Source organism: Chanodichthys erythropterus, chromosome 14 (genome assembly GCF_024489055.1).
Source record: "Chanodichthys erythropterus isolate Z2021 chromosome 14, ASM2448905v1, whole genome shotgun sequence".
NCBI lineage: Eukaryota > Metazoa > Chordata > Actinopteri > Cypriniformes > Xenocyprididae > Chanodichthys > Chanodichthys erythropterus.
In genome coordinates, this window is record NC_090234.1 from 33,319,653 (window position 1) to 33,336,695 (window position 17,043).

Consider the following 17,043-nt stretch of genomic DNA (forward strand, 5'->3'; position numbering starts at 1 on the left):
CTCTGGTAGATTCTTGGTAGAAGTTATTGGTGATTTCACCCAGTCATAGGGGAACTTTTTAAGTTCTTTTGATGCTATAGAAGAACACTCACATAAACCAACAGTGTACTGCTGAACAACCAAGGGCTTTACTTCTGGTAATGGATGATAAATAAAAATAGGGCTATTAATTGCAAATAACCATTAAAAAAACAAATTCAAGACAGTCAAAATTGGTTATGAAGATGGTTCTTTGCTGAAATCATATATATATATATATATATATATTAATGTAGAGCTTAATATAAAAATCTGCAAAGTAAGGTTTTTATAATTTGTGTCAGAATTATAATTGATTTCAATTTTCTTGTGTCAGAAATAAATAGCTCTGTTTTTCTTCTTCTTTTACTTTATTTATTAACCATATTTTCATAAATGTAGTCAAGGTGTTTTAAATGTTAAACCTTTTTAAAATAATATTTGTGTTAACATTGTGGTTAATGGGTGTTCAATAAACTGTAGTTTTTTTTTCTTTCTTTTTTTTAAGGACAATAACGGTGGAAATAAGGATTTTTTCTAGCCATATACAGAAATTGATTTATGAAGGAATATATGTTGGATATTTTTCCCGGCAGTCTTATCTCTCAACAGTATGATTATTTCTGAGTATCTGGTATTCACTTTATTCACTAATCTCACCCCAAGATCAGATGTACTTAGAACCAACCACCGTGGGAGGAAGGAAGAAAACAAGGGTCACACATGAAGTATAATCAGGCTAAAACACCAACTTTACTTAGTGTTTTTCTTTTACTTTTTGTTAAATCTTTAAAACCTACCATAATACTTACTAAGCTTCTACAATTAGCAATCACAGAATCCTACCACCAGATGGTGTTGTGACTGTGCCACAAATAATAAAAATTATGTTATGAATAAATATATATTTAACTCTCACTGCTTCTAATAACAATAATTCGAGGTAGCATCAGCATTTTTCAGCTGTACACAGCTGTTCAAAAGAGTCAGTTTAACATTTTGATATACCGTAAATGTTAGTCATGTCTCTTGTCTCATTAACCAAACCTTTCAAGCAGTTTGATAATAATCTGTATGTTCCAGCCCTAGAAGAATTAATACACCTCATGCAATAAAGACAATTTCCTTCTCATGCATAGGACATATCATATGTTAGATATGAATTACTGCACAAAAGCAGATGCACAAGAAGTCTTGCATGTGAACAGTCACGTTAATGAGCCTGGAGCTGTTGTTTTGTTATAGATAATGATCATGTTTTTGCACCTAGATGTTCATTACATATTTCAAAGTCAAAAGGAAGTGAGTTGGTGTTTATTTACCCTCTTGTCATGAAAACTGTTTAGAAAAACATTCCAGTGCATTTCAAGTACACCTTTTTAATTATTATTTTCATCAAATTAACCTGTGGGTTCTGTTTAAACATTCCATTAATATTTCAAAAACATACTTAACATTTAAGAATCATGTTGACTTTCCCTGATTCTAAACAATATTATAATCTGATAACATGCATTAAACATCTTCTAAGAAAAATGTTACATTACACTTATGCTCGGGTCTTGTCATATAAGAATTTTCACATGCTAAGGTTTTTTTTTATTTACTTTATTTATTTATTTGTATTTCTACTATGTTTTTGCTGTGATAAGTTTGAGAAAAAATGTTTTATAATGTTGCTATATAAAAATATTTATATAAAATTCACATTTCTGAGAAGTGCATAGTATTTGCTCAAAAATTCAATTTACTGGGTTTTGAACATAAAAAAATGGCCACACTTTAGATTAGGGTCCAATTCTCACTATTAACCAACTATTAACTATGAATTTTGCCTTAAAAAACTCCTAATTACTGCTTATTAATAGGTAGTAAGGTAGTTGTTGAGTTGAGGCATTGGGATGTATAATATGGTAATGCAGAATAAGGCATTAATAAGTGCTTTATAAGTACTATAAACAGACAATATCCTAGTATTATGTACACTAATAAGCAGCTAGTAAATAATGAAAATTAAGAAGTGTTAGGAAAAAAAATGCTAAAACAACTGAGGGCAAAATAAGATTCATTTTGAAATATTATTTCATAAAATTCTTGCGGTCTCCGAGATTACAAAGAAATCTCTCTCAATAAATGTATATAGGAGGATAGTTTCAAAGATCCCCTGCATCCCACTGTTTTTTCGAGATATCTGCTTGTAATAGAGATTAATGAGCCTTGTGCTCAGCATTTATAAAATGTTGAATGACACTGACCACGCCAACCTTGTCATTTCAATTGTGCCACAGAGAGGGATGGAACGCCGGCCTGGAGATGTCAAGGTAGAGAGTGAAGGGGGAAAGAGAGAGTCGATTCAAAAGATGAGGATAAATCTTTGAGCAGCACTCGATTACGTCTGGGCTATGGAGCAGTTCTCCCCCTCTGGGAAGGGCTGCGTGTCTGCAGAGAAACCGAGCTAAGACGAGACCTGTCAGGAACAAAGAGCGAAATTCCAATGATATGTTTAGCTAAAAGGGTGAGAGAAAAGTGAATCAAAGCAGTGCAGGATCAAAGAAACGCTTCAGTAAAGTCAACTTGGCCGCCAAGAGACCAGCAGGGGATGCATATGATTTATAAGTTGTTCTTCAGAACCTTCTGATGTTGAAGAATTGATTGTTATTGTTGCTAGAGAGAAGAAGAGAGAGACGTGGGACTGAGGTGGAGGGTCACCTATTTGCGCTTCAAAAGTGGAGCTTTGTGATGTGTGACAGTCGTCAAACACTGGAACGACACCACTGGCCTTAAACAGAGGCACTGGAACATGTCAGGGCCAATAAGCCACCGCAAACAAACGGCGGAAAAGAAAACGATAGTTGTTTTGTTTGCTTTGACCACTGACTTACTTACAATCAAACAAACAGCTTTTGAAAGTCAACATGACTGCGCGTGATGATCAATGTCGGTTTGTTCGAGGCAAGGGGGCACCGTAAAGGTCGACAAAAAGGGTCAATGTCAGGGATGTGGAGTACAAGAGACATCCCGCTTGCTGTTGCTTTGGTTAAATCTACATTTTAAAGGGACAGTACACCCAAAAATGAAAATTTGATGTTTATCTGCTGACCTCCACGGCATCCAAGATGTCTTGTTTCTTCAGTACAACACAAATGATGATTTTTAACTCCAACCGTTTCAGTCGTATAATGCATGTCAATGGGAACACAATCTATAAGAGGAAAAAAAAACAAAACAAAACATGCATAGACAAGAAGAATACATTTTACCTCTAAAACCCCCCTATGTCCAACTGCCCTATGCATCTGGTTGGTGAGGTCTGAAAACGCGCTCTGATGACGGAAGTGATCGCTCACGCGTATACTTCAATGAGTGTGAGATATCACTTCTGTTGTCAGAGCGCGTTCAGACCTCACTAACCAGATGTGTAGGGCAGTTGGACATAGTGGTGTTTTAGAGGTAAAAAATTATATAAATACTGTTCAGTTTCTCGCACAATCCGATCGTTGCGTGTCTTAGGACATCAATGTGTCATCACGAGCCACAGGGTTTAATTTGGATTTGTCTGTGCATGTTTTTTTTTACTCTTATAGATTGTGTCCCCATTGACATGCATTATACGACTGACAGACTGAAACGAGTGGAGTTAAAAAAATCATAATTTGTGTTCTACTGAAGAAACAAAGACACCTACATCTTGGATCTCCTAAGGGTAAGCAGATAAACATCAAATTTTTATTTTTGGGTGAACTATCCCTTTAACTGAGTTTTATAATTCTAAGTGCTTCGCAAACATCAAATTCACAGTAAATTGACATTAAATGTTCATTATCATTGTCAATGTAACAGCATTGGTCAGTTTCCTGACCTACTTTTAGTGAGTTATCAGGTTTGGTTATCACTTACATTTTGCAGTGTACAAGACAAAAGCAGGTGAGCAAAAACATGTTTATCGCAAGCTAACCACGCTAACCACTAGTTCCTTTGGGGCCCAACTACAGGTACTGAATGTGTCAGACCTTTCTCCGTATCTTAGAGCATTATCAGGACGACTCATGCATTATTAACAAAGTAAGTGCATGTTTCTTTTTTCTTATTTTAATAAATAAAACACCACGTGTATCAGAATCATTAATAATTCTGCTCTGGCGTTGTCTCTTTAGCATAGTCTACAATATGTAGTTCTTTACAAAATTTATATTTAATTGTATATTTTATATATTGTATTTAATTTATATTTCATTGTATAGTTCTGCATTTTTTTTTCATGTGTACAATAATAATTAAATTTTTAAAATAATAATAAAAATATGTCCAAACTTTTGACGTATAAGAAAAATCTGGGTTTTCCCGACCTTGGGTGCTCAAACCCCTGGGGGTTCAACAGGGAACTACCCTGAGTTGATGAAAACTAGTAATAATTCAATCATAAAATGTAAAAATGAAAATGAATAAATATTTTAAAGAATTTTAAATAAAACACTTTTAAAATTATATAATAAAAAAACATTAAACTGTGAACATGTGAATTTAAATATTAACTTAAAATCTTCAAGTAATATTTTAGCTCAAAGTTTGGCTTAAAAAAAAGTTTAGGAATCCCTTGTATAAATCATTGATTTAATAATCTAGAAGACAAAGATTCCTTCATTTACTATCAAGAAAGATCTATCTTTTAAATAAACATAAAATTAAGGACACAACACCCTTACAGATACATGCTATTGTTGCTACTGTTGTTGTTGTTTTTTCAAACGGAATGAAAGAGTATAAAGGTGCGTGACATGACAGAGAACATGGCATGCAAGACATCTGAAGCGAGCTGTGTGTATATGTATGTGTGTTTATGAGATGCAGCCAGCAGACTGCAAGGTAAGAGTGGTCCGCTGGGACAACTCAGAAATAACAACAAAGAGTCATCAGAGGTCTGGATGAAAGCCCTGTCATGAAATATTTCCCTTCTCACAGTCCACACCTCAATGAGTGTTTGCTCATGGATTGACTGACTGAGGCTGCTGCCAGAGCACATGGGATTTTGACCACAACAAACCTTGGATCTAGTGGATACCTCGATATAGCCACAGTTAATACCACAGAACACAATCACTGAAGCTTGTAATAACTGCTTTAGCTGTGATATCTGACAAAGGGTTAAGTAATGTATCTCACAAACTTTGCTTTTTTCACAAATTAAGTCAAATTAGGTCTGAACTGCACATAATTTCAGAATGGATTATTTTTTTAAAATACAAACAAACAAAACAGTTCAAATATAAAGAATAACTGAGATACAACTGCATGCTTTTAATGTTAAGAATTTGTTGAAAAAGTTCAAGTTTGTTATGTTTCTTCTAGCAGTTCATCTTACATCTCACAACCATTACTTTGTTTTGTTTTCATTTCAACAGTGCCATCAAGTGGACTTCTTATGTCTGCTTAGTAGTTCAAAACATAAATGTCAAAGCCCAGACATAATCGTTTATTGTGCAATGATAAAAGATAAAGAGCAAGTTTTTAGATGTTTCACCAAATTCCAGTGAAAATGTGTGAGAACTCATATAAAGGAAAGCAGATAATGTTTTAATTTCATGTCACATGTTGTCAATGAACACACAGTTTTCCAAAGTATCAACATGTGGTAACAATTGTACATTTCCTGTTATCTGAAGAAAGTTAATGGTTTTAAACCAGTCATTTTAATATCAAAGCACTTAACACTAGAATTATAATTACTTGCAGGCTGGCAATTCCAAACCCATGTCAAGGCTGCATTTGAAGAAAATTACTTAATATTTATCTGACATGTACAGTATGCTTGGAGTCGGACGAGGCAGTTCACATTACAGAAGATTGCTTTGTATTATGGCTATTTTGGTAAATTACATTGGCCTTTGATCTCTGTCTGTTGATTGACTTGTATGGCTTTCATTATAAGGACTTGCAAAGTCTGTCTGTTGATACGAGTAAACAAAATCAGAGACATAATAGAGAGACTGTGTCCAGCTGTGCTTAAGATTGTAGATCAGCCTTGATTATAGAAGCTTTGAAATCTAGCTGAGGAAGACAATCGTTTTTCTGTTTCACCCTTTATCATGGATGCTTATTGCAAACAAAAGTGAAGTTTCAATGAGGGTGTTCTGTTAGTGACTGTATTGTTTTTTTTTTCTCTCTCTCTCTTTCTTTCTTTTCAGGCTAATGTACAAAAAGCTTAACATGCTAAATATATATATTTTTGTGCAAGTGTGGCAGCTGTCAGTAGGTGTTATGTAAGGGATGATGTTGCATCACCCAGAAGGGATTTATTTCAAGATAATATCAGGCTGACTGTAAATTATCTCGCTTATTACAGGGCAACTCATCAAATAAATAGGCCTACATGAACATGAAATATTATTTTGAGTTTAAATTATTTTATAATCTTACCTGTGTTAAGCTTCCGCTAAGACAAATAGTCCGTTGCAACGTACAAAATAATAATAAATAATAAATAAAAACCGGCCTAGCAACAATAGTACAGCAATATTAATAGGCTAAGTCATCATTACAATCTTTTACTCGACAGCACTAGACTATTTTGAATGAAGTAAAAGGGCACGAGTCCGCGGTGTGTGATATGAGTAACGCTGAAAGTGCAGAAGTCACTTCCAAACCAGGCCGCTTTATATTGGTAAATGAGGCGAATTCGCGTGATGAATGTTCAACAAACTTGAAAACTATGTGAATTCATTTTTTTACCTCGTGGAATTTCGTTGTAGAGAGGAAATGTGATCACGCACTTTTATGCAAATGAGCAGCTTTATTATTGGACCGTGGGCAATTAGTATATGAAATAACTTGCCATTTAATTTCACAACTGAATAATTTAGAAGAATCAAGTATTTGTAAAAAATAAATAAATAATTAACCCTCTACCGCAAGCATTATGATAAATCTATAAAAAAAAAATATTTGACTCTTTTCTTTTCTTAGAATGGCTTAACTTGAAGTGCTGTAAATTATTATTTTAAGGTACTTTATGATATGTTGCCATACGGCAACAACATACAATAGTGGAAATAACTTAGAATAAGTGTAAGTGTATATAGTTAATATTTTTCCTCAGAAATGTTGTTTGTATTGAATCAATTGGTGCTATTATACGCTTTAGCAGTAATTATAAACAACACCTATTTATTTTCCAACATCTTGTGTTTTTATTCCATTCTCTTTTGCTGAATAATGCTTTATATTCTTTGAATTTCATTACGTTTTTCATGAATATTATTAAAAATGCAAATGTAGACAGTTAAAAACAAATATAATACTGTTCATCATGTATCATAAAACTTTTACATAAAACCAAAAACTTTGCAGTTCATGAAAATTCAACATTACGCAATCTTATGAGAGGAAGGTTATGAACACCCCATAATAGAGTCCTGCACGGGTCCATTTTTCGAGACCCGCCCCCGCCCGTACCGGCAAATTTTAACAACAGATCCGACCCTTCATCCGTGATAATATCAAAATTAAATCTGCACCCGCCCAAACCTGTTTATATTTGGCCCGTTACCCGATCCGTGCCCGCGATAAATCACACACGCTAAAATCATTCCAATTACAGTGATTTTTTTTTTTATCTCGCACCTCTCTCAACATCACAACAGCGTCATGGATGGGCTAATGAAACAGGCTAAAGTGTGATTTGAAGATGTGCCCAGCTTCCAAACGCCCAAACTTTATGGCATGTTTTAAGCCGCTTATGATATTATTTTCCTAAACTCGTATTACTTCACACTTTCTCCACACATCCGATTTTGCCTTTAAAGCAGAACGAAGCAACTTTTTTTACCTTCATAAATAGTTTTCTAAGTCCTTACGATGGTTAATTGACTTGTAGTGGTGTGTTTGAGGCGTGCACTAACCCCCACTAGCACGTCTACGCCAAAAAACAGCACTTGCAAGTTGAGCTGCGCTGACCCGACACAATCTCGCCTCATGTTCACGTTCACACGAGAGTGACAAAACGCTTTACAGTAATTCAAAAACAATGTATAAATTATGACTTTATAAGACAATTTCGAAAATTACCCACCTCCATCGAGATTTCTTGTACTGTATCTGCAAAACTACTGCGCTGGTGAGCGTTGTAGTCCAGAGCTGCGCTTGGAGTATTTACAACAGTGTGATTCACTGAAGAAAACTGTAGGGGGAGCTTCACAAATCTTACTGAGCTCCGCTTTAAAGACTCGTTGTCAACAATTTTATATGCTCCACACGCCAACCTTACTTTTACTTCATCCATATATAGCTATAGCTACTCCTGCAACGCTCGCTCCAACTAGGGTAAGAGAAGCATCAACAAAAGTCGCACTGGTGGTGACGTGATGGGTCAAATGTCATATCGTTGTTGTGTATGTGTAATGGTAATTTAGACATACAAATAGTGCACATATTTTTCATCCCCGCCCGTGAATTTTAGGAATGTCACAATCCACCCGTTTTAGCCACTTTTATGCGGGTACCCGACCCGTTGCAGGACTCTGCCCCATAATCCTTGAAACTTCACCTTTTTTTCTGTACGAAACATTTTTTTCCAGAGGTGAGACATTTGGTGCACTTCACCCTAACACTACACTTACAGCCACTTGCACCTGCCTTTTTGAGACACTATGGTAGGCCAGTAGGTCTGGCCCAGTACTGGCTGTGGTGGCAGGTCTCTGATGTTGATTTAATCCATAATACAAATGCCACGGCAGTCCTTAACATACGACTAATTAACATTATATCATTAGCATTAATGTTGTTATTGTTAAAGGTACAATATGTAAAATTTTTGCAGTAAAATATCCAAAAACCACTAAGCTAGTGTTATATATTTTGTCCAGTTTATTACTAACAATATCTCTAATGTTTTCAACTACTTGTAAATCATGAGAAAATTCCCATTCTAAACAGTGACACACGGGGCAGTGCAGTCGCCTGTCAATGACGTCAGTTACCCTTTGTTACCGCCTTTACTGACGTAGAAACCACATGACAACAGTGCCGTGAACAAATGCGGAAGTAGTGTCTAGCGTCCAGCAAACCACTAGCTCGCTTCAAGCAGTTCCTTATTTACTTCTTGCACGTTTTATGGTGGATTGTGTTACTTATTTATGGAACATAATTACTGTTTACCATCTGCCGCTGGTTCTGTCGACAAGGACAGCTCCCGTAAACTCATGACCGGAAAAGCGGAAGCGGCGCCGGCGACTGTGTCATAATAAAAGCCCCGCTGCTCGTGAGGCGTGTGTTGATCAATCGCTTCAGCTCCTCGTTCAGCTCCCGCAACCCTCGGTCCTGCTCTGCTTCATACTACAGTAACGTTAATAATCGCATCCACGAACACGAGTTCTTCCAGACTCCAATCCCTATTCTTTTGCACCGTCCGTTGAGATGGAGACCACATGTCCCAAGTTTCCGCTCTAAAACTTGGCGTCATCAAACTACGCCTTTGTTTTGAACAGGCTTCTAGCGACCTCTAGCGGAAAAAAATATCACAAATTGTACCTTTAAAGCTTAACAGACTTCAGCTGGCCTTTGCTAGCTATCTACGTTAACCTATTATAATAATGTCATTCCATTATTGCGCAGTGTTGCCATATTTTATCGATTTACCAAAAAATATTTTCATAAAAACTTTTTTGAGTGGTGAATATCTCATCATAACTTACCTGAGATTATGTTTTGTGACATTTGTGAACGTGACATGGGCGGGTCCTTGTTTGTTGTTTTAGTTTTGCTTTCGATGGCTTTCAGCAACTACTGAAGAGACAGAAATCGCGCCACAGAAAATGCATGTCATGTGACTTAACCAAAGCACATCATTGGCTAAACTAAGGTCTTCTCTTACCAACGAAAAAACAAAAACGAGCATGTTCTCTTAAAGAGACAGTGGCAAGGAAATGAACACAAAGAGTATGTTGCCATATGGTATAATAAAAAAAAAGCTCATAAACTTTAAATTGCCACGAACCCCAAATGATGAAAAAATGAGAAAACGCGAAAGCACATAGGGTATCCACTTTTATTGAATTTACAAGCATTGGTGTTCGGACATTACCGCAAGTAATCTGTGTAGGTAGGCAACAGCCTTTCTCTCCATATAGCGTGGAATAAAAGTACAATAGCTCTACATGCTAAAAATGAGTGTTACGTTTCAGTGTCATTACTGAACTCAAAATGCCCTTCCTTACTTGCCCTCACATTTATACTTCTAAAAGAGGGATCTACTTCATCAAGATCAGCCTGACGCAACCAAACACTGAGACTGACAAGAAAATGACCATGAAAATATGACTCCCCTCATTATCCAAGATGGAAAATACTTAAGCGGACTTCCAAAAAGAGAAATCATGGAAATACACTTTTCGTGTCACATAAGGTCTGACTGTGAATGCCATGTCTCTGGCTCCACACATTCTCTGCTGGAACACTTTACTGGGCTCCCTTTCATTGCTGAGACACATAGAGGGCAAATCTGTTGTGAATTAAAGCGTCATATTTAATACGTCTATGATTATATCGGACACTAGCTCTCAGTTGGTTTTTCAAGTCCAACTTGAGAAAACGTTTAAACTGTGGAACAGTATTCTGTGTGTTTGAACTCCACATTGTGTTTTGAGAGTGATATTGTATACCCTTGTTACCAGAGACCTTGGCTAGGAGAACTGAAAAACTACAAGAACATGGTAGTGTATGAATGCAGGACAAAATGCTGTCGTATCACGCCATCTTGAGGTGGTATTATGGTATTGCACGGTATAGACAATATATTAATGGATACAAATAATGGCTCAGATTTATGTAGGAATATTATAGACAAAATCAATACATTCATATCTTTTTTTATATAGTTTTGAATATACATATGCAACACCTTTCACTAATATTTCAAATGCATAATTTTTATAATTTTATCTGTAATATTTCTCTGGCTGCACACTTAAATCACACATACAGATGCTTTCTTTTGCCAAAATATGGATTATTTATCATTTAAAGAAAGAGCATTTTCTAAACATAAAAACATAGCAACCAACAAAATTAATGAAAAACATAAATTGCTTTTGGTATCTAACACAATTTAACCAAGACCACATCTGTGTGGATTGGAGAGGGTTTGGTTAAAGTTTCTACTTTCTTTTAGCATATAATGTTTAAACATACTTCTTGAACTCATCATAAAGCACGAGCACAAAAGCGCCCCCCATTCCTCTGAGCACATTGGACAGAGCCCCTTTGAAGAACGCTTTGCCGCCTTCATCACGAGCGATCTTTCTCCAGCAGTCAATGGTTCCAGTGTACATAATATCCGCTGGGAAAACAAAAGACAAAGGCCTGAGTTGAAATAAATGCATACTTGATGGAGAGCAGGGAGTTATTCAAATGAGCGAATATTGAGCATGTGTGCTTTATACCTCCTTTGCGCCCAGACTGCATCATCATGCGACGCCGAACAGTGTCAAAGGGATAGGAGACCACGCCAGCCACTGCCGTCACAGATTGTGCAATCATCCAGCTGACCACAATGTGGGTGTTCTTAGGGTCGGCCAGCATGCCTGTACATCACCACATAAGAAACAATGCATGGATCTCATTTAATTCAGAATTCAAGAACTAGCTGTGTGAATTTGAATTGAACCGGCCATATCACAAGTAAAACTGCAATGACAGGGAGAGTCATTTACTGAATTGTAATCTAAGACTTTAGATATACTATACAATAATGTGCAATATGGCGGAATAAGACCTGCCTTCTAAATGAAACAGCCGATTGCCAATAGAGTGCAACAGTCACGTTCTAAACTCCATTTTCTCCATAGGGGAATTGATTTTGAACAATAATTAATAAACATTTAAAGACAGACCAACTGTGAGCTACGAGGTTGTTAATCCATGGTATTTGCTTCTGCTGAAGCCATCAGTCCACATTATTTCAGCTTATATTCAAAATAATCGTGTTTAATAGAATTCCTGGTGAAAAACTACATTACCCATGATGCTGTACAGCTCTTTAACTCTGCCCACTTCCATGAAGCACTGCAAATTACATAATCGAGTCACTAAATACTTAAATGTTCGTATATATATATATATATATATATATATATATATATATATATATATATATATAAACTTAATTATTTAATTATGCTGTTCGCAGTGCTTCATGGGATTGTAGTTCTTTCCCTCACTAAAGCGTTAAATACACAGTCTTATACCTTTGTCTTTTTGTCCGATTTTCAAAATTTTTTTTTTTTACTTAAAATTAAACTCTGTAGTGTTGTGAATCACCTCGTAGCTGATTGAATTTAAAATCCCTATGGGAAACATTAATGGAAAATAATACTTCTGGAACCAGTGCCACTCTATTGGTAAAGTCATTGGGTCACGGCGGCTGTCTTTAAAATCTCTGGTTGCTATAGAAACAGTCAGTGTTCTGAAACATGCTTATGACAGCACATGCAGGTCCAGCCTGAAAAATAAATTTTTTTGTCATGATTTGAGCATTTAGAGACAAAATAGACAGTTTGTTGTCAGATTTCATTGGTAATTTTTAAAAATAAAATGTAATTGTAAGCTTTTTGAACAGCTTTGGAGAATTTGATGTTTCCCCATTCAAAGAGACAGAAGCTGTACTTGCATACCTGAAATAGCTGCCAGAGAGGCATTTCAAAGATGGCCACCAAGTGAAATGACTTGCATTAAAGGAATAGTTCACCCAAAAATGATCCCATAATTTGCTCACACTCAAGCCATTCTAGGTGTTCTTTCATCCGAATACAATTTGAGTTATATTAAATAATATCCTGACTCTTCCCAGGTTTGTAATGTGATTGAATGGCACTCAAGTTTTTGAAACTCCAAAAAGCATATCAATCCATCATAAAAGTAATCCATACTACTCCAGTGGGTTAATAAATGCCTTCTGAATCAAAGCGATGGATTTTTGCGGTTTTCACGAGAGATGTCTATTCTCATCTTAGCTTACGCTATGTCTACATCATACGTCCTACATCATATGTCAGGTCAGAGGTCACCCTTCTGCCGGAATTCTGTCGTGAACGCGCATACGGCTATTGCCGAAAGCCAGTGATTATAGTTAATAAAGTTCTTAATATTTATATCAATATTACTCAAATTGTGTTCAGCTTAACAAAGAAAGTTATATACACCTAGAATGGCTTGAGGGTAAGTAAATTATGGAATACTTTTCACTTTTCAGTGAACTACTCCTTTAAAGGTTCTTCCACCCTTGTCCACAAAAGTTCATTTTTAAATAGGATGAAATATATAAAGGAAAAAAAGTATCTCTCTCTGTAAGACCTATAAATCTTCAAACTTTAAAAACTTTTTCTAAACTTTCAAACCAGTGTCGTTATTGTTAACTAAAACGATTACAAATCAATGCTTTCATTAATTAAAATAAAGCTTAAATGAAATAAAATATAAATATCTGATGAAACACTGGCAACTGAAATAAAATAAGTTGAAGTACTAAAATTACTAAAACTGAAATTAAATAAATTAAAGGTGCAATATGTAATATTTTCTGTCCGCTAGAGGTCGCTAGAGGCCTATTCAAAACAAAGGCGTAGCTTGATGACACCAAGTTTGAGCCCGGAACCTTGGAACATGTTGTCTTTCACCTCAACGGACAGTAGAAAAGAATTGGGATAGGACTCGGGAAGAAATCATGTTCAAGGATGCGATAATTAACGTTACTGTAGTATCAAGCAGAGCAGGACCTAGTGTTGTGGGGATCTGAACAAGGCTGCTGGAGTAACTGCACAACACATGCCTCACAAGCAGTGGAACTTTTATTATGCCACAGTCGCTGGCGCCACATCCGCTTTTCCGGTCATGAGTATGAGGTAACACAGCTCTGTTTGTCATATTAGACACATTTGAGTGTGTTGTAAATTATGTTATGTCACTCACACTGCAGTAAGATAGATCGATTTTTAGAATATCATATTAAATATTGGATGGCTTGTGTTGATAAATGGCATGCAATTAATTTTAAAATGTATGATGGAGAAAATTATGTATTGCTGTTACTAAAAATAAAGCTGCATCTGATTATGCTATGTTAGCTACTTGACAAAATAGTATTTTTCTCTGAGGCATGGTAAAGCATGGTACTCGCAAAAAAATCAAAAAAATTAGATTTAAACAATAAGACTAAATGTGTTGAGCTATATAACAACAATTAGTTTTCTGTCTATAAATATATCAAAACAGTTGTTCCCTTGTCTATTAAAACGTAATATATTAAAGCATCTTTGGTGTTTCAATGGTTTCTACAAAATAAAACCAGAAACCAAGGGTAACGCGGGTATGACGCCATTGACAGGCGACTCCTCACACTTGAGCCTTGGTTAAAACTGCAATTTTTTCATGATTTACAAATAGTTGGAAACATTTGGGATATTGTAAGTACTCAAGTTATCAAAATATATAACACTGGCCTAGGGGTTTTTGGATATTTTACTGCAAAATTCTTACATATTGCACCTTTAAAGCTAAATATTATTAAAAACAAACTAAATGACAAAAGCACATAACAATTAGTTAAAACAAACTAAAATGAAAACTGAATATATATAAAAAAAAAAACACTAATTCAAATTATAAATAAATACTGCAATATTATATAAACAATACTAAAATAACAGTTTCAAATTCAAACAAGGAAAGATTCAAAGTTTACATGCTTTTCTAGTAATAATTACTGTTATTTTTGTTCAGAGTTTTAAATTTTGACTTTCAATTTTAATTTAACTTCCAAACATTCAAATTGCAATTCAGCATTCTGTTTTTGACCTATATTTAAATAATTTCAAATTCAGAAATTCCACTGGAATTTAAAATGGATTCTCAAATCAATTGTTTGTGTGAAGCACAAACCTATTACCTTTAGCAGTGTCATAGACTCCGAAGTAGGCCGCCCTGTAAATAATGATGCCCTGGACAGAGACGTTGAAGCCCTGGTACAGACCCCGCAACCCGTCTGACTTAAAGATTCTGACCAGGCAGTCGGCAAGCCCATTGAACTCTCTGGTGCTGCCAGCTTTCCCGACATCTGCAGCCAAACGGGTACGAGCAAAATCTAGAGGGTAGACGAAGCAGAGGGAAGTGGCTCCTGCAGCTCCACCAGAGGCCAAGTTGCCAGCAAAGTATCGCCAGAACTGCGTGTGCCTATCAACGCCACCCAAGAATACCTGTTTATACTTGTCCTTGAAGGCAAAGTTGAGGGCTTGTGTGGGGAAATAGCGAATGACGTTGGCTAGGTTGCCGCGCCAGAAGGAAACAAAGCCTTGCTCCTTAGGAATCCTCACAATACAGTCGACAATACCTTTGTACTGTTTGTCTGCACTGATCTGCTTGCTGGCATGTTGTACCTGTAAAGTGAAACAAAATCCTGTGAGTTGGAACAATATTTGAATCAACCAATCCCGTTTGATGTGTGGGTTTAGTTTGATGTTTATAGCTTGAGGTTGGGGCTTTTACAGGGATGGATGGAGTTAAATACTGAAACCCCCATAAATAGTGTCTAGCAATAAGCAATCATTTTTACTGTTTTTGGAAGGAGTCTCTTATGCTCAAAAATACAGTAAAACTATTTTAATATATATTTTAAAATGTAATTTATTCCTGCGATGACAACGCTAAATTTTCAGCAGCCAGTCTTCAGTGTAAAATTATTTTAATATGCTTAAGAAACATTTTTTATTATTATCAATGTTGAAAACTATGCCTAATATTTTTGTAAATTTATTTTGTATTTTTGTTAATATTTTGCTTGAATATTTGATGAATAGAAAGTTCAAAAGAACAGCATTTATTTTATTTTTGTAGCATTATAAAATAAAAAAATGTAATTTTTACTGACACATTTTATAAATATAATGCATCTTTAGTATCCATTTCTTAAAAAATACTTTTGAATAACACTGTATGACAGCTTCCACAAATGATATTAAGCAGCAACAACTGTTTTCAACATTGATAATAATAAATATTGTTAATTGATAATATATCAAATATATTAAAATAGAAATGTTATTTTAGAAACTTGTAGAATTATGTCGAAATTTGGATTTTAACCATGTTTCTCAAAATTATGTGAAAATATTATATAAAATCATTTTAATGTATTTTTGATCATACATGTAGCATTAGTGAGATTTCAAACTATTGGATAGTAATGTTAATCCAAAAAACATGAAAAACATAAAGTCTCGGCCTGTAACATGAGACAGGGCGGCAGAGGACAAGATGTACCAACCAGCCAGCAGCTAGAAATTCACAGTTTGTCCTTCAAATACACTTGGGTTAATAAAATTTAGCAATAAAAATCCAAATTCGAGAACTGGAGAATAGACAAGTCGCACTCGGTATTAGAATGACAATTTGAGTGTTGAGATGCTCGAAGGATGCGGATGTTGCGAACAGACGACTCAAAAATGGCCTCTGAAGGACAAAGTCAATTCGCATCGTTATAGCCACAAGATAATTCATGTCATTCTAAAATACGACAGAAAACAGATTATGAATTGGCATGCGTCAGTCACGACATGTCAAAGTGCGTTAAGAGAAGTCAAAGTGATGATTCTCACCTGCAGCAGCAGTTTGACTCTCTCTATCGGTGCGACTGCGGTTTTGGAAATAGCAGCTGCGACACCACCGGCCAAAAAGTCTTTAGCAAAAGAAATGGCAGCATCAGCCATGGCAGCGTTAAATACTTAAGCTCAGTGTATTGGAAAACACGATGTACTGAACGAGCAGGCAGTAGCAGGAGGTAGAGCCGAGGAAAGTGACGGTGATGCTGCAGACAGAGGACACACAGCGCTAACTCTCGTGCTTTCTCGCGATGTTTGCACCCGAATCTACAGGGAACAATTCATGACATGCGACAATTTTTAACTAATTTATATCTCTTTAATGAACTAAGCGTTAATATACATGTAGTAACACTAAGCGTTGAGCGTTGTATAAATGTAATAA

General features: G+C 35.7%; 1 protein-coding gene across 1 annotated transcript; it reads right to left on the reverse strand.

Annotated features, from left to right (window-relative positions):
• Nucleotides 1-10,813: 10,813 nt before the first annotated feature.
• slc25a6 (solute carrier family 25 member 6) lies at nucleotides 10,814-16,911 on the reverse strand. Its single transcript, XM_067409556.1, has 4 exons — nucleotides 16,656-16,911; nucleotides 14,951-15,437; nucleotides 11,451-11,591; nucleotides 10,814-11,347 (listed from the first exon to the last, which is right to left on the reverse strand). Exons 1-4 carry the CDS (start codon nucleotides 16,764-16,766, stop codon nucleotides 11,190-11,192), a joined length of 897 nt encoding a protein of 298 aa, XP_067265657.1. The 5' UTR covers nucleotides 16,767-16,911; the 3' UTR covers nucleotides 10,814-11,189.
• Between the last annotated feature and the right edge of the window lie 132 nt (nucleotides 16,912-17,043).

Bases quoted from the DNA above. Each gene is read 5' to 3' on its own strand.
- slc25a6 (XM_067409556.1), bottom strand. From the start codon at position 16,766: ATGGCTGATGCTGCCATTTCTTTTGCTAAAGACTTTTTGGCCGGTGGT. The intron at 15,438-16,655 runs GTGAGAATCATC...TTCACTTTACAG, and splicing joins GAGTCAAACTGCTGCTGCAG to GTACAACATGCCAGCAAGCA. The intron at 11,592-14,950 runs GTAATAGGTTTG...GGTGATGTACAG, and splicing joins AGTCTATGACACTGCTAAAG to GCATGCTGGCCGACCCTAAG.